This window comes from Accipiter gentilis, chromosome 25 (assembly GCF_929443795.1).
Source record: "Accipiter gentilis chromosome 25, bAccGen1.1, whole genome shotgun sequence".
Classification (NCBI taxonomy): domain Eukaryota; kingdom Metazoa; phylum Chordata; class Aves; order Accipitriformes; family Accipitridae; genus Astur; species Astur gentilis.
In genome coordinates this window covers 14,967,062-14,994,038 of record NC_064904.1, presented here as the reverse complement: position 1 = coordinate 14,994,038, position 26,977 = coordinate 14,967,062, and the positions used below count along the sequence as shown (strand labels likewise).

The 26,977-nt window shown below is 44.6% G+C and overlaps 1 protein-coding gene across 5 annotated transcripts; it reads left to right on the top strand.

Annotated features, from left to right (window-relative positions):
• Positions 1-1,388: 1,388 nt before the first annotated feature.
• On the top strand, positions 1,389-25,239 carry ZBTB1 (zinc finger and BTB domain containing 1). Of its 5 annotated transcripts, XR_007509608.1 has the most exons (5): positions 3,558-4,232; positions 8,978-9,184; positions 10,658-10,906; positions 11,497-20,389; positions 24,328-25,239. XR_007509608.1 is itself a non-coding variant. In XM_049828829.1 (3 exons), the coding sequence occupies exons 2-3, from the start codon at positions 11,517-11,519 to the stop codon at positions 24,362-24,364; spliced, it is 1,929 nt and encodes a 642-aa protein (XP_049684786.1). In that variant the 5' UTR covers positions 1,389-1,748; positions 11,497-11,516; the 3' UTR covers positions 24,365-25,239. The 5 variants fall into 5 exon arrangements, 1 of the variants encoding a protein (XP_049684786.1); XM_049828829.1 differs by lacking the exons at positions 3,558-4,232; positions 8,978-9,184; positions 10,658-10,906 and adding an exon at positions 1,389-1,748 and having other exon boundaries at positions 11,497-13,408; XR_007509606.1 differs by lacking the exons at positions 3,558-4,232; positions 8,978-9,184; positions 10,658-10,906 and adding an exon at positions 1,390-1,748.
• The last annotated feature ends 1,738 nt before the right edge of the window (positions 25,240-26,977 follow it).

The following is a 26,977-nucleotide window of genomic DNA, read 5'->3' as shown; positions in this document are numbered from 1 at the left end:
TTTCCCTTGGCGCTGCTACAGGCATCACACCCCTGAGCTGTGGCTGCAGCGTAGCGGAGGGGGGGGAAACAAGGGGATTTTTTTGAGAGACATTTTGAAAGCTCCGCTTTTATTCCGTAGCGGTTAGAAAAGTCCCCAGATAGACCCAGGAGGAAGTGGTGAGGTCCCATTTGGAAACTAGGATTCTATTAATTGGCTTTGTCCTGTTTGCTTTCCCATCCAGTGGAGGGATGCTTCAGGAAAACCTTGGGGGTCATTGAGGCAGGGATTGATGCTGGTACATTCTAACACGGTGGCATTTTATTTTGTTGCTTTTTTGAAAAATTTTTTTGGTTACTTCTGTCCTTTTCAAACTTGTAATCAAATCTTTTAACTTTGCTACAATTAAACTTTCCCCTTTGGCTTGTCTGGAGCTAAGAGGGATCTTGGGTAGTTTCAGCAAACATAAACCCAATCTCTGTCTCTAGAAACTGCATCTGAATGAAGGAGCTGTGCAGATGAAACACTTCCGATGCCTGCGCTGAATGACAAATGTCACTTTGGGGGTGGAAAAGTCAAGTGGCAGGACCGGGAGGAAAGCCTGACCTGGCTTATGTTTTCTCGCAGCCCGGTGGCAGGTAGCGGAGGGGCCGCCCGCAGCTTCAGGAAATCCCATTTGCCCGCACGGGCCAGTTCAAGAGGAGCTGGATGTCGTTAGGCAGGAGAGGTCCGGAGAGCGATGGGAAGAGGGCCTGGGAAAGCTCCTAGAAAGGTGAATGATAAAAAAAAACAAACCGCGCCATCCTTGGGATCTGTGATAAAGCATGGCAGCGGCTGCCAGCCCCTCTGCGCCCTGCATCATCGTAAAACTCCAGGAGGGAAGGCGGTGATACCACCGTGTGAAATTGCAGCAGAAGGGAAATACTTTCTCATGCGACTTGCAGTTGTTTTTCATGCGACTTGCAGTTGTTTTTCTTGCAACTTGCAGTTAAAACTGCCGCACGCAGCAGGCCGGTAAGGCTGCGGGTAGGAAACTCCCAACGCTGGACATCCATCCACCTGGGTAACCCAGAGCTCCCCGTTACCGCCGCTCCTCACGGCTGCTCGGAGGGAGAAGGAGAGGGCACCCCGTTCCGCGGGGCGAGACCCGCAGCGCGGGGAAGGGGCGGATTTATCCGGCCGGCTCCGCGGGGGCCGGGAGGGGAGCGCAGCGGGCCGGGCCGGGCCGGGCCGGGCCGGCAGCGAGGGTCCCGCGTGGGCGCCCGATGCCCCGCTCCAGGTCCCCCTCTGCGCGCCGGGGGGCTTCGCCGGGGGAGCGGGGAGGGGAGGGTGGGAAGCGGAGGGGCCGGGCTTGCGGCACATGGGGAGAGGAGGAGGAGGAGGAGGAGGAGGAGGAGGAGGAGGAGGAGGGCGGGGGGGGGGGGGAAGCCGCCAGCGCCAGCCCGGGCCGCGGCGCGGCCTCCCCGGCGGCATGGGAGGAGAGGGGAGCGCGGCAGGGAGCCGCCCGCCGGGCCCCGGCATTGGCGGCGGCGGCGCAGCAGCGCTGGCAGCGGCGGGGCCGGGAGCCGCCGGCCGCCGAGGGGAGGGGTCCGGCTCCGTGCGGTCGCGGCGGAGCCGGCGCTGCGGCAGCAGCAGGCGCGGCGGGGCGGAAGTCCTTTGTTGCAGCCGCGGCGGCAGCAGCGGCAGCAGCAGCGGCGGGAGCGGGAGCGGGAGCGGCGCGGGCGGCTCCCCCTCGGCGGCGGCGGCCGCCGCCTCTCCCCGCGCCGCGGGTAAGCGGGGCCGCGCGCCCCTCCGGGCGCCGGGGAGCGAGGCGGGGAGGTGGCGGCGGCGGGTGGAGGAGGAGGAGGAGGAGGAGGGGGGGAAAGGCGGGAGGCGGTGCGCGGCGCGGCGGCCGCAGCTCCGCCGGCGGCGGGAGGTGGGAAGTGCCGAGCGGCGCCGGTGGCGGCATGGCCCGGCGCGGCGCGGCCCGGCCCGCCATAGTGGCGCGGGAGGCAGCGGCGGCGGCGGCGCCAGGTAAGGGGCTTTCCGACCCGCGGACGGCCGCGGTGACCTTGCGCCCGGCGGCCCTGGCACGGCGCGGCGCCGCCCGGGCTACGCGGGGGGCCGGGCGGCGGCGCCGCCACGGCGGCGGGTCCGGCGCGGTTGTCCCCGGGGCGCGGTGCGGGGGGGGCCGCGGCGGGCGCGCTCCACCTGCGGGGCGGGGAGGGCAGGGAGGCGGCCGGCGGCGGGGCCCTGCGGGGGCGGCCGGGCCGGGCCGGGCCGGGCCGGGCCGGGCCGGGCCGGGGGGGGGGGCGCGGTGGGATGCTGCGCGGTTCGGCGGGACGCCGGCGGTGGAAAACGAGAAGCGGCCTAGGGAGGAGCAGGGGCGTGAGGCGAGGAAGGGCACCGCGCTGCCCTGTCGACTGTGGGGCTTGAAGTCACGTTAAACATCTCGAGGGCCGTTATCGCCGCCTCGCCCCGTCGTCGTCCCGTCCCCCCGCCCCGCCAGCAGGATCCGAGCGCCGCGTTCTCTTTTTCCTTAAAAAAAAAAACACCAAACAAAACCAACAAAAAAAAAAAAAATCAACCAAAAAAAAAAAAAAAACACCAAACCGCAAAACTTGGAGCTGGCTGCAGTAGTTTAGCGAAAAACCGAGCGGAGCTGCAGCCTGGAGGGAATGCTCCACCCTGCCAGGCAGGAGACTTGGGTTTCACTCGGGGCTGGCAGTGCACAGGATCGCCTTGGAGGCGGCTGGAAAGGAAGGGGAATAGTTTTGTCACATAAAAACAAGCCCTGTGTTGCTCTGGGAGCGGTGTTGAAAGTCTCGTTCCTCAAAGGACTCCTCTTTTCTTCTCGGAGAGAAAGGTAGTACAAAGAGTAGAGGAAATGGGGACTGAAAAGGCTGTGGGTTTGGGGCTGGGGTTTTATTCCTGTCTTTTTCAGGATTTTTGGTAACTCAGATTCTCAAGTTTGGCCTGTTGGTCGGCTGATAGTCGAGTGCCGGTTCCTCTTGACACGTAGGCATTGGTAAACAGATAGCATGGGTTGGATGCTGGTTAGTATTTGGGTATTTACTGCCAGATTATGTAATTTGCTTGCATTATTTCCCTCGCACTAGAGTATCGCAAGGTACTGCACATACTGTAAAACTATCCGGGGCTGCAACAGTGTGGTGGTGTTCCTTAGGCATTTAATTACATTAAACAAACATTCCTTTAATTAAAGGTGTTTGTTTAACATTCCTCATTACAGCTCTTGGAAAAACCCACACAGCAGCCGTGAGCAGGGGGGATGCAGGCTTCTCATTTTTACCGAATTACAACTTAAGCTTTCATGGCGTGTGGGGGAGAGGCGTTGAGACCATATGGCCGTGGGGAAAACCGGCCAAACGCGAATGGTTGCAGTGCTGGCAGAGATTTTCCTAGGCAGCAGCATAGTGAGTTGACAAGATTGTGGAGAGATTTTTGGATGACTGGCCAGAAAACCTGAGGAGTAACAAGTCGTCTTAGTTGCACTCTGGTGCTGTTTGAGATAGCAGGGAACCAGCATGCACTGGGGGGGGTGTGGGGTGGGGGTGGTGTTGTTGCATGGATGAGGGATGGCTGCAGGAGGATGTAGGTAATGATGTGGGTTGGTGCTGCGTGGGAAGCTCAGAGAAGTAATAGAAGCCCCTTCTTCCTGGTAGCCGGAAAGTTTTGTGTGGAATAAGATCACAGGCTTAACAGATGCTTCAGCTCTGCTTGCACAAGTCTTTTCTTCATCAGACTCAACCAGTGTTGTCACTGGCACAGGAATTTGCAGCAATTATGTTGAGAGTGCTCGTAGCAACCAGTCATTTGGGTTTTCAGATGCTTTCTTACTTGAATGTGTGAGGTTAATTGCTTCTTTCACAGATTTCCATTGCTGCTGACAGTGGAGAGCCCTGAAAGTCCGGGATGGACAAAGCCTTTGTAGTTGCTTACCTGCTGTATGGAAACAAAATAGCTGCTCAGAATTGAGATAATGAAGTTTCCCGATAAAAATCCTAGTGTCCTTTCTCTTAGTTGTTACAGCTGGACCTTTCACTAGAGTCCTTCCGGACCTCGCACACACGTAGCGTGAGAAGCCCCATGTGCATTTTTCAGTGGTTCCCCAGTGGTTGGGTTATCCTGCCCTGCCTCTGCTTGAGCACGGTGAACACTGTCACCCAAAGAGTTCTGCTGCAGACACAGCGTGTGGGCACGACAGCTGACATAATTTGCATGAAGACCATTTATATCCTCAAATTTGTCTGGTAATTTTTTCTTTCTGCATGTTGTGTCATTGTAAAACTCTCTAGAATTAGCTGGCAGCTGCCTTTTTTCCCCATATTAAATCTGTTTCGTTGGATGGAGACCTTAGCGGTTGCTTTTTTTTTTTTTTTTTTTTTATGTGCTGCAAGTAAAATGTGAAGCATTTAAGACCAGAAGGAGTCAACAAAATCTGTAGTCTGACCTGTGTGTCACAAGTTACTGTGCTTCATTCATGTGCATCCAGCAAGTTGTTATGCCAAAGTATGACTTGTATTTAGCCAGGGATGCTTTCCTGGAAGGTGCACACATATCTTCATTTGAGGGTCTCAAGAGATGGCTAAACCACCAAGATGCCTCTTGAAGTTGAAAGTTAGGGTAACTCAGAGAGCCTAGATAAAAAGGCTCATCTTTCTGCTACAAGGCATAAATGGGGTGGCACCATTTTTTCCCCCACTAATTGTTTCTTTTAAACATATCATTACCATGTTGCCTGACAACTTTTTACAACTGTAAAGGTGTCAGATAGAAGATAACTGTGACTTTCTAGAGTAATCCTTTGTGACTAGCAAGTTACTTTAAAAGACTGCATAAGCTCTCTCTCGTACTTTCACTCCACAGATCTGATCTAAAGTTGTTTGAAGTTGAGATGGGGTTTTAGTACAGATTCCTTTTTTTTAGTTTATTCACTCGTGCTTTTCTGACACCTTATTCCTTGTCTTTTGAGGAGTATTCTTACCTAAGTACACGTAGTACATCTTAATTCTTAGTTAGCAGCTGAGAATCATAACTTGCTAAATTTTGCTGGCACTTTCCCATTTGCAGACGTGGATGCTGAATCAGCAGAGAACTGCCTGCTGAGGAGGAATCAAGTGGCTCCAACGGCTCGTGGTTGGGGGCTTTGGGGCACCTTACCTTTCCCTGGTTCAGTTCTAGCCCAAGCGCCAGCTGAAACTTGTTTCTATACATTGGCCACAAGTCTGTTTAAAATGAGTTGATTCAGCCATCAGGATGTGTCTGTAGATGAGTATCTACATCATTGGAAACGGCTTCACAACTAGCATGCCTAAAGGCAGCTGATTGGAAGGGCTATGGGAGGAGGATAAATTATACCTTCAGTCCTACGTAGTCCGAATAATGGAGCTTAATTAGATTTTCCCTGGCAGTACATGGAATTTCCATGATTGTTTTAATTCATGATCAAGGCAATGCTTGCAATGCAAACTGCCATGTTATCCGTACGCCCTGTTGAGGGGGACAGTGGTAACCTGGCCCCAAGTTCTTTGCTGTTTTGCAACATTTGTGTAAACTGAGGCACCTTCTTGGACTATAGAGTACCAGAGCAATCTCAGTGGCTTCCTATTGAGTATGTCTAGATAAAAGCTGTAGCCTGTCGAAAGCTCCGCGGTCGGCACACTAGCTGAACGCCTAAGCTTCTCAGGCATCGTGCCGAGAATTTAGACGTGTCACGTTGGATTTTCTCCTGAGCATCTAGATGCTGTCAGTTAGGAATCCAGGCTCTTTGGTGGATCTGACCCACAGAGGCAAAATAACTCATCAGGGAGGAGAGTTCTTGGGAACCCGCGACAGGGTGGGACGTGGTGTCAGACTGCAATGGGGAATTTGCTTTCTGCTGCCCATGCGCTTGTTTCTTTGGATAACCGGGCGTTGTTTTCTTGAGGTTTCCCAGTCTCGTTTTCTATTAGCACCAAATTCTCCACTCATTTATGATACTTTTGTCCAGCCTGCTCTTGGTTTCCAAAGAAAAGCAGCCAGTAACTAAGCATGTAAGCACTCTGTTTTTGCCTGCTCAGCAGTGGAAATGCTGGGTTTTGAAAACCACCTACTAATTTTAGGAGCCGAAAGGCTCCTAAATTCTGAACCTTGTGGTACGTCTGTTTTAAAGACAGAGAAGTTAGCAAAAGAACTTTACCAGTTCTTTGCTTGAGGACTTTTTTACTTCTTTAGTTTTAAAACATCTCAGAAAATTTTGAATGTGAGGAAATGACAAAAAGTATGGAGCTATAGTAAATACCTGTTCTTGCTTGTTGGCAGACTTACAAACAACATACTTGGTTAGTGTAATAGTGCAGCTTACCTTGTTCATGGTAATATCTGAATAGTAACAGTATCTGGGTGGTGACTCAAAAGAAAAGAAAAAATCTGGTGGCAGACAAACAGCTTGAATCAAAGCATGGCAGTGTAAAAATAAACATTTACTAGGAAAATAAAATGCACACGGAGACTTTGAGTTTGAAAATCAGAGTGAAAATACCTGACTCAGATATCTTCACTTTACATTTTCGTATCAGATGCTTTCCTAACGTATTTTTTCAGAACACCTCCACATCGTTCAGTATGGCTTATGGCGTGGCCCATTGCTGTGTTTACCGCACAAATCGATCATTGCTGAAGATGGAGTTACTTGGGTTCCTCGTTGACTTTCCTGTGATATTTGTGACTATAGTATTTGGGTGCTTCGCAAAGGCAGTGTGCTAGTCAGTTGGGCAAGCAGATGGCATTTCTCCTTTTTTTGAAATAGGAGAGAGTCAGAAAGGATCAGAAATACTTAAAAATTTTGGATTGGCAAACTCGCATAGAGTTTTAATTTCCCAAGATACTCGGTGATTAATACATACAGAGGATAGCTCCCATTGGCCTCAGTTGCTGCTGATTGTGTTTCCCTGTGTGAAGAAATTGGGCATCCGAAAAAAGCAAGCCAGAATTATTAGAAAAAAAAATAATTAAAAAAGGTTGAAATGACTTGTCCTGGCACTGATGGAGATGGGATGCTGTTCTCCAAGGCAGCGTTCGTTGCCGTGAGATTCTCCTTGTCGTTCCCCCAGTCTCATTCACTTCACATCCTCCAAATGCTGTGCTGAGTGAGCAGGGATCTTGTGTTGCTGCTCAGATCCATCCCTGGACAGATCCAGAGGATGCGCTGCATAAGGAAGGGAGCCTTTGGCAAGAAGAGGGCTGGAAGACTGTACTACGATGCATACGTAAACGGCAGCTGAATTAATCCAGTACTGGAGCTGAGCGTAGTTACGGCATTTCTTCTGTATACGCTTTGAAACCTTGGGCTTTCTTTAAAAGGACCTGGTTTTGTTCTAATGCCTGATTTTTTCCAAAGGAAACTTCAAAAATAGTTTGCAGCACTGAACCACCCACATGGGTGATAAATACAGAGCTCTGCTATCTAGCAATTAAAGTAACAAAATAGTGGTAAATGATCACTTTCTGAGAGCTTGCTCTCGATGGGAAGGAGTTTGTCAGCAAGCCTGGGATATTTGCTGACAGCAGAGGGATCGCTGAATTGGGAATTTGGGGTTCAATTCCAGCTCTGAAGGGGTGAATGCTATAATTGTTTGCCACCCATGCCCCAGCAAAAGCATGTCTATTTTTTTGTACCCCTTCTGCCCTAGCTCCTGGAACTTGGCTCTTCCCAGCCCCTTGCCCAAGCACCTTCCCTCCACCATTTAGACCCTCATTGCACCCATTTTTAATTCCCACTGCTGCTTCCTAATCCCAGTCCCCTCCTCTCACCTCAGCACTCCACTCCCAGCCTGCCTCTACCTGCCCTCCTGATTTCCAGAGGTTTTGCCTTGCATCCTCCTTACAGTCCCCAATCTCCCCATATTTTCACTAAGTCCCCTCCTGGGTCTGGCTCTTGTAAGCCAGAACTGGGCTGCTTCTTCTTCGGGGAGTTCTGGCTGCCAGGAGGGATGCTAAAACCCAGCGGTGAGTCGTGGTGCGGAGCAGTCTCTGGTGAGCCCTGCTGCCAGTAGCACACAGAATCCTGGGTTTGGGTTGGAAGGGACCTTTAAAGGTCATCTAATTCCAACCCCACTGCCATGGGCAGGGACACCTTCCACTAGACCAGCTTGCTCAGAGCCCCGTCCAGCCTGACCTTGAACTCTTCCAGGAAACAGGGCATCTACCACCTCTCTGGGCAACCTGTTCCAGTGTTTCACCACCCTCATTGTAAAAAATTTCTTCCTTATATCTAGTCTGAATCTACCCTCTTATAGTTTAAAACTGTGGCAGAGCTCTGCATGAAAGGGGGGGTTCACTGCAGGTGGGATGGCTCAGGCAGGCCCCCATGTACAAAGGAGCTGTAAGAGGATGAAATGTTCTCAGCGAGGCTGTAATCTGAGATTTTAGTAACTAGCAAAAGTCTTAAGTGTGAACAAACTGATAATTTTGATCTTCTTCTCCCCCTCAAGCTTATAGTTTGGCCAAATTCAGGCAGATTTTTATACTGTGGCAACATATCCAAGGCATAGCACTTTCTCCCTTATGAAGTCTCTCTTCAAGGATTTTGGAAGAGAAACTTTTTTTATTTTTAAAAGAAAAAGTAATCATCTACATATATGAAAGCTTTTCTTAGCCTTATTTTTGGAACTGTTTTGGCTAAACTTTTCTGTGGAGGGGGAAAAAAAATCAGTCCAAAGCAGACAATTCAGAAGGAAAGTTTCGCCTTTGCTGGCTGAAATGTGTCAAAGTTTTAAATAGCCCAACACAGGCTCTCATAGTGGGAAGTGCTGGCAGCTGTAAATATATAGTTACATCCAGCAGGTTAATACAGCATCCAGAGGGAGGTTGCCAATACTTTCATTAACATAAATAACTTCAAACGCTCTCTATTTTAATACCTATGTGTAGTACTACCGCAGTAGAGGCTGGGTATGTATCCGAGCACCTTGCCATCCTGGTCAAGTGACCTCATGCTCCGGCTGTTTTTTTCCAGAGTGGTGGTAGGAGGTAGGCATTGCCAATGGGTCGTCGGGTATCGGGACTCCTGTGCTGAAAGCTCTGCAAGAGCTCACCTGTCAGAAGGAAAAAAATCTTTCACCTTTTCCAAAGAAGAAGGAAACTTAGAAGAGACGAGTTTGTGTGCTGTCACTCCAGTGGCTGCCAGATTGTTCCCACCGTTTGGAAACGCCCCCATCTGCAGGTGCGTGCAGATTGTTTTGTGACCTTTTTGGTACAGATTTGCTGCATCTGTTGCTGTTTTGCTATTGCAAGACACAATGGAATACTTCCAGTGTAGGAAAAAAAATATTAAATAAAGCATTTAAAACTTGCCACTTTATGAGGATGAGGAGAATAAAACACGTTAGCACTTGGAAGACTATGAAGTGCCCTTTTATTATTACTTGATGTTGAGAGCTTTGCAATTTTTCACAGAAACATCTGAAGTTACCCAGTGACTTAGACAATAATCAATTTTCTGTACAAAAGACATGAAGCTGTTTCATGTATTCTCCTACTTTCAAAGCCACCCTTTTGCAAGTTAGTAAGAAAGCCATTGAATTGATTTCATGCAACGAGTTGTACTTCTGCAGTGGACATCGCTGGGCCAAACTGGTTAGAGAATTATTATGGCAGGGTGCTCGCCTTGAATTTTGGGTGTGGAGGACTGGGTTGAGAGGAGAGGGGCAGCTGCCATTCAGATGCTCATCATCAATGTAGTTCAACCCAAATCTCAAGGTTCCTGTTGCCAGACAAGGTCTTGTGCTGGTGGTGATCCATAAGTACTGCTATATGTATTGGCAGTAGGGAATATTGCTGGGTGGGGTTGAGCATGTTCTCGTCTTGAGAGCTTGAATGTATTTCTTCCATGGCAGTCCTTCGTGGAACGAAGAAGAATGGTGACTTAACATTAGGTTTGCTACTTAACAAGCCAGGCAACGCCTACGACTTGCGAATTCAACACTAATTGTGGAATTTAATTTCTCCACCCGTTTCCCAGCCTCTAGGAGATGTAAGCTGTCAGGGGAATAAGAAGAAATAGGGCGCGTTTTTGTGTGTATTTTGTTTAAATTTTGGACAGTTGAAAGAATGGTTGCAAATCAATCCATGCGTTTCATTGAGTCATAAAATGCCATTTAATATATGTTGTTTGCTAGTCTGTACTTTATTTGTACAAATCTCTTATAGCTATTTGCACTGTTTGCAATAACCTTTCAAAACGTTAAGAATGCTTGTTACTGCTTTAGGTTTTTCATTTCAGTTAGGGCGTTTTTTATACCTTCTGTTGGTTTCTCACCCCCCTCCCTGTGCAGTTAGTACAGAATATGTATATCAGTAAAGGTTTTCCAAAGTGAGTAGTGACTACCTGTTGGATCCGGCCATACTTGGTTAAGTTTATCTTCTGTAAATCAAATGCACACCTCCTGTGTACAATACATTTCTTCTGGATGGTTTTGTTAACATCGACTAGTATATTTTCTTCCTCTTTTCTTTTGAGGACAAATCAGTCCTTTCACTTAGAGCAACCCTCAGCACTCACAGACCTTTCCCTCTAGTCTTTGTCGAGGCTTCATCTTCCTGTGGCTCCACCTCTGGCCTGCTAGCTTTCGCAGTTCTCAATTGCTGAGTTTTTCTTTGTCCCGTCTCCCGTCTACATGTTTTGGTTATATTACAGCGCTCTGAACGAGTGGTTTTGAGAGCAGTTGGAGGCACAGCGTGCACCACTTCCTGCCTCTGCAGTCCGCGCGGCTGTCGCGCAGCTATAGCCTGGTCACCATCTGCAGCAGGCTCGTACGTGGGACATGCCATCACTGACGGGCTGCCCTGAGCTTCTGAGAATGCATTTGAGTTTGCAGTTCCTGGTTTGCAAGATGCCTTGCAGATAAGGTCCAGACTGTCCCTGAGCCGCCCTGAAGAGCAAAAAGTGCGTAGATACAGCCTGTGTGGATGCTCCACTGATGTATATTGCGAGTTTCCTTTAATGGGGAGGGAAAGACCAGTTTGAGCCTGGCCTGGTTTCCAGTATGTGTTGCATCATATATCTGTTGGACTGACAGGTGAAAAAGGCAAGTTGAGACTGAAGAGTGGTTTCTTACAGTCAGCTTACCTTGTATAGGTGTTGTCCTGGGGCCATCTTACAGAAGTCTACCCTGTGAAGTTTTTGAAGTTCTGCGTCCAGAGTTCGCATCTGAAAATCTTGGCTGTAGGACTTTGAAATATATTTGCTAATTTATATTCTAGCAGCGTTGCTCTGATTGACATGTGTGGTGGTTATGTTTATTAGTTTACTAGTCCTGTTAAGTCTAGTGGTGAGAACATGGAATTATGGATGTTTTCCCTGGCATCAATATTCGTTAAGTAGTTACCAGCAAAGATCTCCAGAAGGAAGCTGTACCACAAACAGTGTGAGAATAGGAAGATCTAGGGAGGAAGAAGATGGCAGTTACTCCCTACGTTTAAGCAGGTTTTGCTTTTTGTGCTTGTGATTTAACAGATGTCTTCTTCTTTATGCAGGGCTATAATTGAAGTACAAGATGGCAAGAACCAGCCACAGCAACTATGTCCTTCAGCAGCTAAACAACCAAAGAGAGTGGGGCTTTCTGTGCGACTGCTGTATCGCTATCGATGATATTTATTTTCAAGCACATAAAGCAGTCCTTGCTGCATGCAGCTCCTATTTTAGGATGTTTTTTATGAACCATCAACACACTACAGCCCAGCTGAATCTAAGCAACATGAAGATTAGCGCTGAATGCTTTGATCTTATTTTACAGTTCATGTATTTAGGAAAAATTATGACAGCCCCTGCCAATTTTGAGCAATTTAAAGTGGCCATGAACTATTTACAGCTATATAACGTACCTGAATGTCTAGAAGATATACAGGATACAGACTCATCTAGTTTAAAATGTTCATCTTCTGCTTCTAGCACCCAGAATAGTAAAATGATATTTGGCGTGAGAATGTATGAAGACACACTTGCTAGAAATGGCAGCGAAGCAAACAGGTGGGGCATGGAGCCGCCAAGTTCAACAGTAAATACGTCCCATAACAAAGAGCCTGATGAAGAAGCTTTGCAGCTGAGCAGCTTCCCCGAACAACTGTTTGATGTCTGCAAAAAGAGCACCACGTCCAAATTCTCTCACACAAAAGAGCGTGTGTCCCACTCACGCCGTTTTGGAAGAAGCTTCACCTGTGACAGCTGTGGGTTTAGTTTTAGCTGTGAAAAGCTACTGGATGAGCACGTGTTAACATGCACTAACAGGCATTCCTACCAAAGTGCCAGGTACTACGGTGCTGAAAAAATAGACTTTACTGAAAAGGACTCTACTTCTAAAATAATCTCCACACAAACTGAGAAATACAAGGGAGACTCGAGCCAAGCTGCAGACGATTCTTCATCTCCTGTATCAAACATCACAAGCAGAAAAAGCAGCACGGTTGCCTCCGAGACATCAGGTGAAGAAGGAAGTAGAGCCTCTGAGAGGAAGAGGATTATCATCAAGATGGAACCAGAGGACAATCCTGCAGATGAACTGAAGGATTTTAATATCGTTAAGGTGGCAGATAAAGACTGCAATGAGTCTTCTGACAATGATGACCTAGATGATGAGCAGGAAGAGCCGCTTTACAGATACTATGTTGAGGAAGAGATCAGAGAGAAGAGAAATGCTCGGAAGACTTTAAAACCCCGTTTATCCGTGGATGAGGATGAAAGAAAGTGTTTGAAAAGTCCGCGGCACCTTAACAGGAAGGCTCCGTCAGCGCAGGAAGATGTGGAGAATGCTCCCTGTGAACTTTGTGGGCTAACAATCACCGAGGAAGATTTGTCCTCTCATTATTTATCCAAACACATAGAAAATATATGTGCTTGTGGCAAGTGTGGTCAAATACTGGTCAAAGGCAAGCAGTTACAGGATCATGCGCAGACCTGTGGAGAACCCCAGGATCTGACCATGAACGGTGTCAGAAATTCTGAGGAGAAAATGGACTTAGAAGAAAACCCTGAGGAGCAGTCGGAAATAAGGGACATGATGTTTGCAGAGATGCTAGAGGACTTCAGGGACAGTCACTTCCAAATGAACAGCCTTCAAAAAAAACAGTTATACAAGCATTCTGCCTGTCCTTTCCGATGCCCTAATTGCGGTCAGCGTTTTGAAACTGAAAACCTAGTGGTTGAACATATGTCAAACTGCCTGGAGCAAGATCTGTTCAAGAACTCCATGATGGAAGAGAACGAGAGGGATCACAGACGTAAGCATTTCTGCAATCTTTGTGGGAAAGGATTTTATCAGCGTTGCCACTTGCGGGAACACTATACTGTTCATACCAAGGAAAAACAGTTTGTTTGTCAGACATGTGGGAAGCAGTTCTTAAGAGAGCGCCAGTTACGGCTCCACAATGATATGCACAAAGGCATGGCCAGGTATGTCTGTTCCATTTGTGATCAAGGAAACTTCCGAAAACATGACCATGTACGGCATATGATATCTCACTTATCAGCTGGAGAGACTATATGCCAGGTCTGCTTTCAGATATTCCCAAATAATGAGCAACTGGAGCAGCACATGGATGTTCATCTGTATACATGTGGAGTATGTGGAGCAAAATTTAATTTGAGGAAAGATATGAGATCTCACTATAATGCCAAGCATTTGAAAAGAACATAAGCGTAAACATACTGTTAAAGCATTAAGTTGGCAGCAGAGAGAACACCAAAGCAAGGCATAAAGTATAGTAGACAAAAATTGAAAAAAAAAAAAAAATTGAAAATAAGTCTCTTTTTTATTATTTTTTTTTAAGACCCTCCTAACCATAGCTGTCTATTTAGGCTCATTAAGTATTTAGCTTTGAAAAGCATCATGTGTTCAATTATTACATTTTCACTGTTTCCTAATATCAGTTTCTGTTCTTAATTTTATTGTTTTACTAAGTAGATATACAAATCATTATTTTTAAACTGTAGATTAAAAGCACAATGTTACCCCTTCACTGACTGCTATTAAACAGTTCTCGGATCCATGTCCATAAGATGAGTGCTTTAATATTTCCATGTGTTGTTTCTTCATGTGAAAATTTTAGACCACAGTGATTAATGTGCAAGAGCATAATTGTTTATAATCCCCAAATTAATTTTCAAAATGAAAAAAAACCAATGCCAAGAAATAATCCTTTGCTCTCTGACTCTGCTGTAAGGGCAGAGCTGGCTGTCCTGGTCCTCTGCTTCTTGGCTTTGTTGGAACATGCATCCCAGGGGTGAGAGCACGTAGGCTCAGTTAAACCTTGCAGACTTGGACTGGTGTGTGCAAAGGGAAAGGGAGTTAATGACTGTTGGGATAACCGAGGAGTTCCCAGCAGAGTGGTCATTTTCCAGACTTGAAGTCCTAGCAGAACTGTACAACTGACATTGGCCTTTCTTTTACTGTCTGTACCTATGTGGGTATATATAACTTGCTTATCCTAACATACAAGGGAAGAGTGGCTGTGGTGGATTGCTAGGAATGCAGAATGGTGATGTGCGTTGAAGACCTCATTTTTCAGCCTAGCTGTAAATGGTGCCTTGCTGCTTGTGTTGGGAAGTTAAAAGTGGGATGGGTTTGAAGATAGTCCCATTGCTTGGGCGGGGAGGGGAAGGGGGAGTGTGGCTCATGTGAACCTTAGGTTTTTTGTTTCTTGTTTTCATATTTTCTGAATGTTCTGTTTTTCAACAAGAATACAACAAGAAAAGACTGCAGAGTTTGCTTAATAAATGTAAAGATATTTTATGCCTTTTAAGATTTCTTTCTGATTCTAGTATAGCCCTAATCTGCGTGGCTTGTCTCTTAATTTAATTGAATTTAAAAATCCTACTAAGTACCAGCTGACATCAGTTTGAGGCAGTTTGGCCTTTGAGAGAATGACTGGCTTTGACTCTTAGGCACCAGCTGTCTAAATGTTTGTTAAGTGCGTGATTTTTAATGGGGGGAGGAAGGGATCCCAATATGTAATGGTGGAGAAAACTATTAAAAAATAAAACCTAGCAGTACTTTCTCCCAGCAAATCTCACTTTATCAAAGAGGGTAGTAATGCTATTTCCCACTGAGCAGTGGAGGGAGGAAAGCAATTTAGATCAGCCATTAAGGCAGTGGGACTAGATGATCACTGTAGGTCCCTTCCAAGTGTAATATTCTATTCTGTCACCTCGCATGCCAGTGGTGGGGTTGAGAATAAGAGCCAGGAGCTGAGGGTCTAGTCCAGGGCTTTCACGCACTTGTCGCTGTTGGAGTTGATCTTTGATCCCTTGTTGTTTCTTGGGGGTTACAAGGGGTATTGAGCTTTAATGTTAGACTATTTAGAGAAATGAATACATTCAGAATCTCCACTATAACTATTTAAATTAGTATGAGTTGCCTTGCATTTATTCAGTTTTAAATGTGTATTAGAATTTCTCTTGGTTTCTGGTGTGTGCGTTTATGCAGTGATGGAGAAGGATCCTGCCACCAGACCTCAGTCCTGAGCCGGCAGCTGACCCCTTGGGCATTGACTGCTTCGGGTGCAGTTTGGGCCGTTAGCGTTTTGCTGTAACTGCTCAGTCCTATGTTTTCTTGTATGATGCTGAAGCCAACCAAGTCGTGAATAACACTGGGGCCAAAAAGACCACAGATGTGAATGCACTCCAGCATTTAAGTTAATTCGGAGCTTCCCCTTTTTTAGGATTTATTCCACATTCCTCATCCCAACCCAGATTGAAGCTCAGTGTGTAGAAGTTCAAAGAATAAGCGGGATAGGTACTTCAACACTTTTTAGCACTGGAATCAGTGCTAAGGTGATTATAAGACTCTTTAGAAGACAAAATATTTAACTATAATGATCGTCTTAGAGATGAAGTAGTGAAGTGCTGTAGTGGAAGATTTGGGAGGGTTAATACACTGCACACACCAATTCTCTGACACACAGGTTATCTGTGACATTATCAGCTATGGTTGGGCTGGGAAAAGCAGCCAAGGGAAGTGAGGGAGAACTGGAGGGCGCTGGAGGAGTGGGAGGGCTGAGTGGGAAAGGAGTTCCTGAGTGGGAGGGAGTGCCAAAGGCTGGGGGGGGCAGGATTAGAGCTATGCAGTGGGAAGCAAATCCCAAAGGTGGCGTGGAGGGGGCGGCTGGCGGAGTGGATAAAATGTCCTGTAGACGCCTGAGACCGGAGTGAGAATGACTCAGCTTGGCTGGGAGAGCTGTCGGCCTGGGTGATTAGCTCAGGCACAAACTCGGAGCGCGGACTGTGTACCAAGTACAGCCAGCCCCTGTGCTGGAAGGACTGCAGTGGCACAGCAAAGCCTAGATTAAAGACCTTGATGAAAAGGAAGAGGTGACCTCTGCGAACTAAGAGATCGTTCCTGAATACAGTGAAGGGCTAAGGGTGATTTATGGAGACTCCTGCTCAGGGTCAGGAGCCCTTGTTTACAATGTATTGGTCTGAACTTGACCCAAAAACATTTCACAAAAAATGTGACTTCCTAGTGTAAGCAGACCTGCCAACTACAGAAGTTAAATGGAGGAACTGGGAATGATGATATTTATGTGTACTGTCTAACTTTATAAACACCCTGGAATACCTTTGGTTTTCAATTATAAGCTGTGTTGTAGTAGCCTTTCAAAGGAAAGTTTGTTAAACCTTCCAACTGAACTGGAATTAATTTTTTTCCCTGTTCTTGTGAAACAAAACCCAGTGCCTTGGGAGTTCATGTGTATGAAATGTCCAGGCTAAAGCTCAAAAAGAGCATGAATTGCACTGCAGGTGAGCCTAAGTGTGGATCTACTTGTATGTAGGCAGAGAAAACCAGAATGACTGAAGTAGCCCAAAAAGTGATCAAGGGGAGTATAGGAGAACAGATCAAAGGTACTAAGGCACAAACAAGACAGCCTGGCTTGCAAGTATATGGGGAGAGTGCTTATGGTGATGTGTAAAAGCATGCAGGGGAGCAGCACGGGACTATTGAAGAAAAGGCCTGGAGTGACAGGAGGAATTTGGCTGCTGTGAGCAGCGAGAAGCGGCGGGTGCTGAGGCAGCCTGGGGCTGGTCACTTCTGAGGACAGGGGTGTTCTCCCCAGAATGGGACAGAAGAGTGAAATGAGGGTGTTTCAGTGCTTCTACCGTGATGAAAATTACTTACTGTGGAGACAGAATGAAAGCAGACCTGAAAAAAAAACCAACTGCAGTTACGGTATTCTAGAATTCTTGCTGTTACTTGAAAGGTAGTGAAGGGGAGGCAAAAATACTTCATTTAGAGTTGTGTTTCCTCTAACAAATCTGTATTTCTCAGTCATTATAACATAGTTCCTTTGCATCTCCTTACTGCACTATGTGGACTGTTAGAGTGTAAAAGCACATAAGGATATTTGAGTGGGGGTGTAAGCATACCACATTGCACAAGGCATAGCCAGAAAGAGAAGGACTTGCTGGATGCTCTGAGTTATATTTTTAAGTGATTTGCTATTTGTATTTTTGGAGGGCCTCTCTTTGTTTTGTTGTTTTCCTCATTTTGGCAGTGGTGTGGGCTGTGACCCTGAAAATAATTTGTAAGTAGCCAGCCTAGCTCGTAGCTTTCAGGATTTACTCAAGGTGAAAAAGAGGGAATTCATGAAGACCCAGAATAAGCCTTAAAATATCACAAAAGCTGTTGAGCTTCTTTTTCAGTTTCAGAGGAGATGTTTCAAATGTTAAAAATTATATATACTTGTAAATGCTTATTGGCAACTTGTTAATTCAATGAGTATTTACATTTGTGTATAAGATATTTGTAGCCAACAGGTCTGTGGAGAAATCTTGATTTGAATAGAGTGTCACAGAATTCTAAGAATTTATGCTTTTATTAGGGGACTTCTCTATTTAATATTTTCAGTTAATGGAGAAAATACAATTCAGCATATTTTTTATGCAAAGCTGAAGACAGAAAATGTACTTCCCTGGAGAATACATTAGAAATACTTTGTTATAAAAGTGAATACTTTGACTACACTATTATATTTGAACACTAGTGCTAAACCATCAAGAGTATCTCGCCTATTGGTGAGAACATAAGTTTGCTCCTGAAGGCAGTGCCACCTTGAGCTCTGGTAGCCCCTTCCTCCTCCCCACCTAGTTCCAGCTCTCATATCCCGTGTGTACCACCCTCTCCATTGTCAAAAAGCACGTATTTATGTAGCTTCACAATGAACTGAATCAAACAACGGTCTTTTTTTTATTCCATTGGGGCTATTTTTTGGCTGGACCAGTTCCCCGCTGTGCTTCCCTCTCTGCCTCTATGTCAGATCTTGTGCTAGCACAATAGAAGGGGTGGCACGAGGGGAGAAGTGAGTGGCTGGGGGGGGTCGTTTGCTTAAACGAGCTGTGCCAGAACTCAAAGCACATCCCAAGCTTAACTCGGTCTCTGTCTCCCCCAAGCATCCTCGTGGAAGCTGAACTCTTACATTCATCTCCTATTTCCTGATAAGGAAAAAAGGCAGCTCAGCCTCTTACATACAAATGAGACACATCTATGCTATCTGCCCTCTTTATGAGAACTGGAAACCTTCCTGCGTTCAGCTCAGCCCTCAAATATGCTCTGGAGCTTTCTTAGTCTTTCTTGAAACAGACTGTGTAGTGCTCCACGCCACTGGGTTCGTGTGGTTGGCCTGGCCTGAGGCCAGGAATGAGCTGGGCCCCTTGTCCGGCCAAACACCAGGAATGGCTCCCACCTTCCTCTGGTCTTTGTGCCCTCCAGCTGTGGACACAGATGCAGCTGTGCTGCCCACATGCTTGGCAGCTGGGCCCCCGCTCTCCTGCTGCCCTGTGCCCCTCGCTGGTCATGATGTGTGCTTTTCTGGGTGTCGCGATGAGAGGAGACAGTCATCTTATTTTTGGTCTAAGACTGAAAGCTTGGGATAATTCCTTGTGTAAGTTGAGGAGATGTTGGCAGTTATCTCTTACTATCCCTGTGTGCCTGCTTCTGACTTTTAAGTGCTTCCTAATCTGAAAGGGTTAAAAATCAAATATTCTTACTTCCCTAATTCTCACTTGGTTTGATGCTTGTCACAGATTTAAAGACCTACAAGATGAAGCATGACTAATTTGACTTTATAAAGTCTGCTGAAGGCTAGAAATTAGGAGCATTTTTAAAAGCTGACATTTCTGTAGTTCTCAGCTATAAACCAGTTTTCTGTGTTTTCTTCCAACTTCCAAAAAACTAAAATATTGCTGTGCAGTGTATTCTTGAGACGTGTTAGTAGGCTGAGATTTTGAAGGGGGAAGCTGCCAAAAAACAGGACACATTTTATAAATTAAGTGTCTTCTGCCACTTTTACAGTCACTTCTACAATTCTGGAATTAATTGTGATTTTATTTTATTTTTTCATGCAGAAAGACAAATCTTAATTTGTTACAGGGCAACAGAGCTCATGACTCAGGATTCAGTTCATCATGACTATAAATATTCAGCCCTGAAACAAACAGCCCATGTTCCTTTTCATGTACTTGAATGACCAGTGCCAACTTTACAAGAGAAATGCTATTGGATTTTTATTTGGGTCATTTTTGCCTTCAGATGTCCTGTAGGGTTGTTTTTGGTTTTTTATTTCTTTAAGTTGTAGGAAAACAATATCATACATCATGCTTTTAGAGGAATGGTTTTCAGTAATTTGTGCACATTCCCTATATAAAAGTAGTTGAAAATATGTTTTTAAAGTTCCATATTAATGTATTCAAGGGAACATAAATGAAATTATGATATGAGAAATCAGCAGATAGCCCAAGGCCAGATTTTGACTGTTTGTTTTGCCTAGCTAGCATGGCACACCTCACCCCAAGAACCCTGAATTTCAGAAGTGGTCAGTATCTTTGATTCTCTTGCAAGAAAATGAAAAGGTTTAATCCTTTCCTGTGCCTTCTGGCATACTAAAACTATAGTAAATCCTCCTGCAGCTACAACCACAAAAACAATGCTGCATCTAGCATTTCCTGTGAGAGAAAAAAAAAATTAGCCCTTTCAGAGCTGTTCAAGAACTTCCCTCTCCGACAAAAGTCCTCATGCTGCTATTGTTTTTATTCAAATTCAGCTGTGATTTGCATCAGTGAAATTTTTGGGGTGTACTTTTTTTTTTGGTTGCAAATAAGAGATGATCTCAGATAAGTATGTCTTGTGGTTCTGTAGACATCCCAAGACTCCTGACAGGGAGTGGGAAGAGAGCATTCCTTAAAGGCCTCCAAACCCTGGAAGCTGTGTGGATTGTGGGAAATCTACTGGAAGTCAGGACTGTCTGCAAATCCTTGGTTTCTCAACCTGTCTGTCAGGCAAAGTGCCACCAGTGTCAGCAATCGCCAAGGTCTATGCAGCAGCAGCGCTGCCAACATGAAAGATGCAAGAATCAGTCTTTCCCCATCTTCTGTGATGACAAGGTTGCTATTTAAAAAATTCATCCTTTTGACTCTCCTATTTGCCTTCTGTTTTTTGAAATGAGAAGATGTTCTTTCTTCCTGTTTTAAAGCAATGACTAGGGCTAAGAACTTGCCTTTTTTAATAGTTCTCACATGTTCAATTGAACCTACACAAGTCAGTAATACCTATTGTCTCCTTTTTTTTGGTAACCATCCCACTACATTGGGGATGGTCACCAGAGGGACTTCTGCTTCCGACTCCCCAGAGAATGAATGGGAGAAATAAAATAATGTCCTTCTCTGCATGGCAAAAGCCCCAAGAGCATGAAAGTTTGTGGAAATGCAGATATGCTGGCTAAAAATAGAGTTTGCTGAATACCATAGATTACTTTTTGTTTTGGTAATAGATACAACCACACTTCTGGTACCAGTTATGCTCCTTTCTTTTACACAAGTCATTGTTAGAGAATTTACTCAGCATGCTAAAGATGGTGCCTCTGTTTCCTCCCTCCTATGGGGTTCCTAGTGGTACCTACTGGGAGAGTCTCCCAGCTACCAGACTACTGAGGTTCTGGTTTCTAGCCATTGGTTATTTAAGAGATGAAATCTAGACTATACCTCCTTCAGGAAAGGGATAGATACAGTAGTATTGTAGAAGGAGGAAATACAGGGTAGGATCCCTTGGAACTGATGGAAGAAATTGTCTTAGTGTGCCCCACAGCCCAGGAGAGAGCTTGGATCTCTGAGCTGCATTGTTATCAAGTAGATTAAATATAATTTGTGTACACTTACATATGCTGTAAAACATGACGCTGGCGCAGTCTGCATGCCTGGAAGTATGACGATTAGCCCCACCTAGTCTGCTTTCAGATGGGGTTGTTTCACTTAGATTTTACTGGCTGTTGCTAACATGGTCAGTTCTGCCAGAAAAAGACAAAGGTCCTGATGAACAGTAACTTAAAAACGGCAAAATAAGTCAAGACACAAGAAATCTTACACTAATTGTTACAGTTCTTTCACCTTTAGTTGCTCTGCAAAGAGTTAAGTAGTTCAAAGGCAGCTTCCTTTGGAGAATGTTTATTTGATCAAGTTCAGTGTGGTTTAGACCCCAAATAGAAATACTGGCTTCAAACAGAGCACTACTATGAAAGTAGGAATAGTCTGTGGCCTTCCAGACCTCACAAGCTATGTTGGTTTGTTACACAGAGTCAAAAAAAAGATGTCCCTTAAAACACATATACATTAATTCAGTGTATTTCACACACTTACAATCTTCTATCTCAGATCTGCTCTTCTCCCCAGTCATTGGGGCTGTGCCAAAGTCACCGAGATCCTGGATGAACTATAGACTTCTCAGTAAAAAGCATATATGGTATGATTGGACCATCCAAGCTACTTAGATCATTATGAGAACAGGCTTTGAGCGCTGCTGCTCCTATTTACCAAGCCTGAAGTACTACATCCTTTGGATTTTGGAACAGTGCTTATCTTTGCTTCTTGATTCCCTTTACATTGTAGAAAGCAGGGTGAGGAAGAACCCAGTAGGTGCTTCTCTTTTAAATGGAGTCTGGAAGATCTTGTTAGTTGGGGGTGTGTGTGTTATTTTTTTGTTGTTTTTTCAGGTCCTTAGCTGGCTGAATCTTCAGACTGCTAATAAATGCGCTAAGCATTACAAAATCATTATTAATACTTGATGAGATATGCCGAGTTCAACCACTTAATGCAACAGTCAAACCCATGCAGATGCTATTAGTACAGGAACCTGATATCATGCCAAAGCTGGAGGGTTATCTTTGATCTATCTCCAGATCCTCCTTTTATTTGTAAACATCCAGCTAATCACAGACTTCCTCCGACTTTTATGAAGTGGAAGAAACTGCATCCTTTGTAACGTCTCTGAAGTGCTTTAACTTTACAGATGTGCATGGATTTGTGTGATGGGGAGGTGTGTGCTCCATCTGGTGGCTAACTGGAAACGTGCATATTTCTATTTAAAAAGCTCAAACGTTTCTACAGTTGAGCAGAGTTCACTGTGTGAAGAGTGAGGCAGATACTCTTGCAGCTGTGCATTCCTAAAACAACTTATGTTTTTAGGGTAGCTAGAGGATTTTAGAGTCTGGGAGGAGGGCACAACATTCTACCTCTAATCTAGCTTACTGTGGGCTAAAAGCTATTACCCATGCCAGCAGTTCTCTGGTGTTCACAGTTCTGTATGTAAACCGCACCACCACACTTGGCACTGATTAACAGTATGTTTGCAGTCTCATCGGAAAAATGTAATTTAATATTCACAGGCAACCCACCTTCCCACACTCAGCAGTGATCCCACACAGCATAGTCGATGTATTTGAGGGCGGTGGTGTAAAGAAGCTCTGTCATGCTGCGTGAGCTGTGTATGATCTGCAAATAACGGAGGTCTTTGACTGTAAAATGCAGGCCGGCATCTTAATAAACAGCAGTGTTAAACACTGATGTTGCCTAGGGAAAAATAATGTTCATATGCATACTGTAGTTAGGATACCTTTTTTTTCCCCTTTGTTAGTTTACAAACAAGGCATTTCCTGACCTTTGAGCTAGTAAAATAAGAGCTACTTTGAGAGAATTGCATCAGTCCAATGAATTCCCCTCCAAGATCTGAAGAATGTATTAGGTAGACACATGGACTTGCTGCCAGAACCAGCAGTACTTTGAAGCCAGCAGTTTGCACGAGACCTGCTTCCCCACGTTCACATCGCCCTCCTGGCATGAAACAAAAGCCATTGGTCCCAGATTGCTTTTTTGCCCACCGTCAAGTATGTGATGTGCCACAGAGGGCAGGTGTAATATACAGACAATTCTGGGCCTGGCATATGTTGTGAGGCCCTGGCCACATGTCACACGGGGCATCCTATAATGGGCGCTGAAGTGTGGAGCACCACTCTCAAGGCTTTCCTCTCAAAGGTGTGCCAGGAAATTCAGCCCTGAGCTGGCCTTGAGGATGCTCTAGCAGGTAAGTAATGCAGACAGCTGACAAACCTGGCTTCACATGCAGCCTTGAAGCCTTTCCTGCTCTGCAGTGTAGACACAAGCACTTGGTCCAGGGCTGCCATAGTGTGCATAGAAACATCAAGTGTAAATTAGCCAGAAGCGGGACAATTGTATACTTTGTACAATATGATTTACATTATCAAGAGAAAGAAGTCAGTATACCAAGACCCCCCCCCCCCCCCCCCCCCCAAGGATTGTATTTAAAAGTTACATCCACATGTTTCCAATTTCTTGATTGTTCATATCGGATACAAAGCTGCTCATATTTGTCATAAATTAGTTTGGTTGAAAGAGACTTACAGTAATTGTAAATATTTATATCATTTGTCTGCATTTAACCTAAAATAAGAATTTGGGGAGGGGCGTTAAGTAAATATATAACAGTTATCTCTGAGTTAGGCAAGGGAAAAAAAAACAAATAGAGGCAAATATGAAGCAGTAAGAAATATTCCAGGGTGGGGGTGTTCCAAGCTATGAGAAGTCCAGGCTGAGGGGAAATAATACTCGTGCAATTTTTTGAGCATCCAGTAAGCCAAGCCATAAACCGCTGCTGGAAAGTAACACATACAGTATCAAAAATAACTTCTGGGAGGCTTGGGAAGTGAAGTTTTTCTTCAGCAAATCTTTAGCTGTTTTGAAAATGGAAGGCAAAGGAGAAAGAAACAAACAAAAGTTTCTGAAACAAGATCAAAACATTGTTTAAGGTTAAGTTGTGTTTTGGTGGGGTAAGGGCTGAAGGAAATGAACCGTATGGCTTTTAAACAGAGTTCCTGACTGTGGTGGGTGCTCTGAATATAGCTGAAGGATGGTTATTTGGAGCAAAACCACACTATAGTGAGGTGGGAGGGGCCACATCATGCTAGCAAATACAGTACTGGAGTGTGGGCTTCTGACCTTTAATATTTTTCTTGCATTTCTTTTCTGCATGGCAGTAGTGAAATAGGGACTTCTAAGCTTCTGAACAACTGAGAGAACCAGGTTTGAAGAAGACATGAGGAAGAACGGGTCGACAAAAGATTTCATAAAAACTCAGAACCGCGTGTGCCAGATCTGAATTGGCACCACCTTTGCTTTTTTGACATACTGCAGCAGTTGCAAAAGTCACCAAAACAGTCAAATTAGAACATGCAGTAAAAGTTGTTTTGGACTCTTCTCTGTATTATAAAACTTACTTTTTTGTGACTATTATTTACACCTGTTAAAAACAAATTTGAAGTCTCCTTTCACGGAGCAGACAGCCAAAAGAGGCAGATGCCAGGTGTTACAGGCTGCACTGAAATGAGTTCGCAGAATTTGCTATTCATGTGCTGGAGTGCTTCTTTTCTGAAATGAGGCTTCTTAGTTTCTGTCAAAAACTGTTCAGATTTTTTAGTTCAAACATTAGAAGTGTATACTTGTGAACTAAAACTTATGTATTTTCAGACAGTTACACTGCTAAACTATTGAGTGTTAAAAAAGAGGAAAAACAATTTAATCTGGAGTACAAGGTGAATAAAAAAATCTTAAAAACTGAGGACAGAGGGTCCCTGAGGAAGGACAGGATGGTGAGAATGATCCAGCTGACCTGATTCCCCCTGCTGCCATGATCATCATTTGCAAGCTGAAGAGGACCTTCCATGGAGCACAGTGCTTGTATGTGGAGAGTAAAGAAATGGTGCTCTGGTCTTATACAAGAATGGTGAAAAATTTTAACAAGGAGATAAGTAAATGTGAAATAAACTTCACAGGGCACAGGGTGCCCCTTGTTCTGGATCTAAGCCTTGCAAAAGCTGGCTTGAAGAAGAGAATCAGGCATTCATGTTCAGATTTGAGCATTTTAGGAATCCTAATGTTTCCAGATAAATGGGGGAAAAAAAAAACCTCATCAAAAAAGCCAACAAGTCAGTACATGTTTCAAATTAGGGCCAGCATGGATTAAAAAAGTATTAATTTCTTTTGCTTCCCCCAGAAAACAGTGGATCAGATTGAGACATGTAAGCAGACTAAACATGCTGATCTATATTCTGCTGTAGTTATGCATCTTACTAATTCTACTCATGACTATAAAAGGATGTTTCATTGTTCAGTATAAGTGTTATCTCAAGAAGAGTTTGTCTATAATTTTACTTAAAATTGGCATAATTTTCATTACTGTTGTTACGAAGTGTGTAAAATATTGTCTGTATTGCAGCTTGTATAGGGCATGTGTCTGTGCTTGCTTTACTCTTTTTGAGTTTATAAAGTTGCTATACAAATGCAAGAAAAGATGTTCAGATATCTTTGAATGTGGTTCCTTAATCTAATTACATAGCCCCAAACATTTCAGCATACAGCTGTTGAAGGTATCAGCTTTATTAACACATAACACCTTAAACATTAATATAGGCCTTTTAAAAGCCTTCAGTGCAATATTGGAATGCTGACACTTCAGTTCCAGCGGCTGTGCTGGAGCAAAGGGGAAGATCATGAATATCTGGGCAAAGCCACATACCACTGGGGCCTCTGCAGGGAGAAGGCACAATATAGCTGGGAAATCTAATAGAAAATGGGATGTCCTATCCATAGAGAACAGGAAAGATCTTCATGGTAGGACTGCCATGAAGCAGGAGAGAAGGGAAATGTGTTTACAGCATCACCTAAAGATAGGCCTTCAACAGTCTACTAAGAGCAGGACATCTAGAACAGGCTGTGACTGTTCTGTAACTTAGCAATTATTTGTAGTCTGTGTAGAGTATCAGTGAAGACATTCTAGGTTAGTTTTCATCATCTTTAAACCTTACTCTGTGCTTTGATACAGTATCTTTAATAAAATATTCTTACAAATCTGCTTATTACTCTCATTTAATTCCATTTTACACCTGAGTTAATAACAGTCCCGGCAACAGGGTGAAGTTCCAGTTACCACCTGCTTCATCTGCTCCTGCTTTTTTCCCATTTACATGCTAAGAATGACAAGAGGGAAAACTAAGATGAGTAAAAATCAAATAATCATAGGAATGAGAAAATAAGAGACATTTATAGCACTGCTACAGTTCAATTATAAAAATTCTTCACACTAAACATTTAAGTGAATCTGAGAGATTAATCAAATTATACTGATCTCTGAGTATGAAGTATTAGTCTTTGCCTGTGTTTACATTTCCCTTAAGACTTATAATTATTTTCCAGCTTTGCAGTTAGTGCCAATAATTACAGCATGTTGTTTAACCCCATTCACAGCAGTTCTAGACAAAGTTCTCTGTTTTTATTTATTCACCCCCTGGACCGCATAGAATATCCTTTTAATATCTTCAGACAAGACCAAGCAGAGTTCAAATATACTGGACGGTAAGATTAGAATTCAAAATAATCCTGGCAAGGAGCAGACATGATCTGAAAACATAAGATGTTATTTAATAGGAACAAGCGCAAGCTGGAATCATTAGCTGTTCAAGTAAAGGAACAGCTGCTTAATTTCCATTAAAAAGAGCTGATATGTTATTTTGGATCAAATTCTGAAAATGAGTCTGCAACATCATGCTGTTGCAAATAAAGGTAAAAACTGAAATGCCTAAACTGGAGTATAATCTGCTCCTTCAGAACTGCTGAGGCGTGAGCTAGTAA

Excerpts from the sequence above, each read along its gene's own strand:
- ZBTB1 (XM_049828829.1), top strand. The coding sequence starts at position 11,517 with ATGGCAAGAACCAGCCACAGCAACTATGTCCTTCAGCAGCTAAACAAC. Across the intron at positions 13,409-24,327 it reads ATGCACAAAGGCATGGCCAG|TAGTGAAATAGGGACTTCTA; the intron begins GTATGTCTGTTC and ends TCTGCATGGCAG.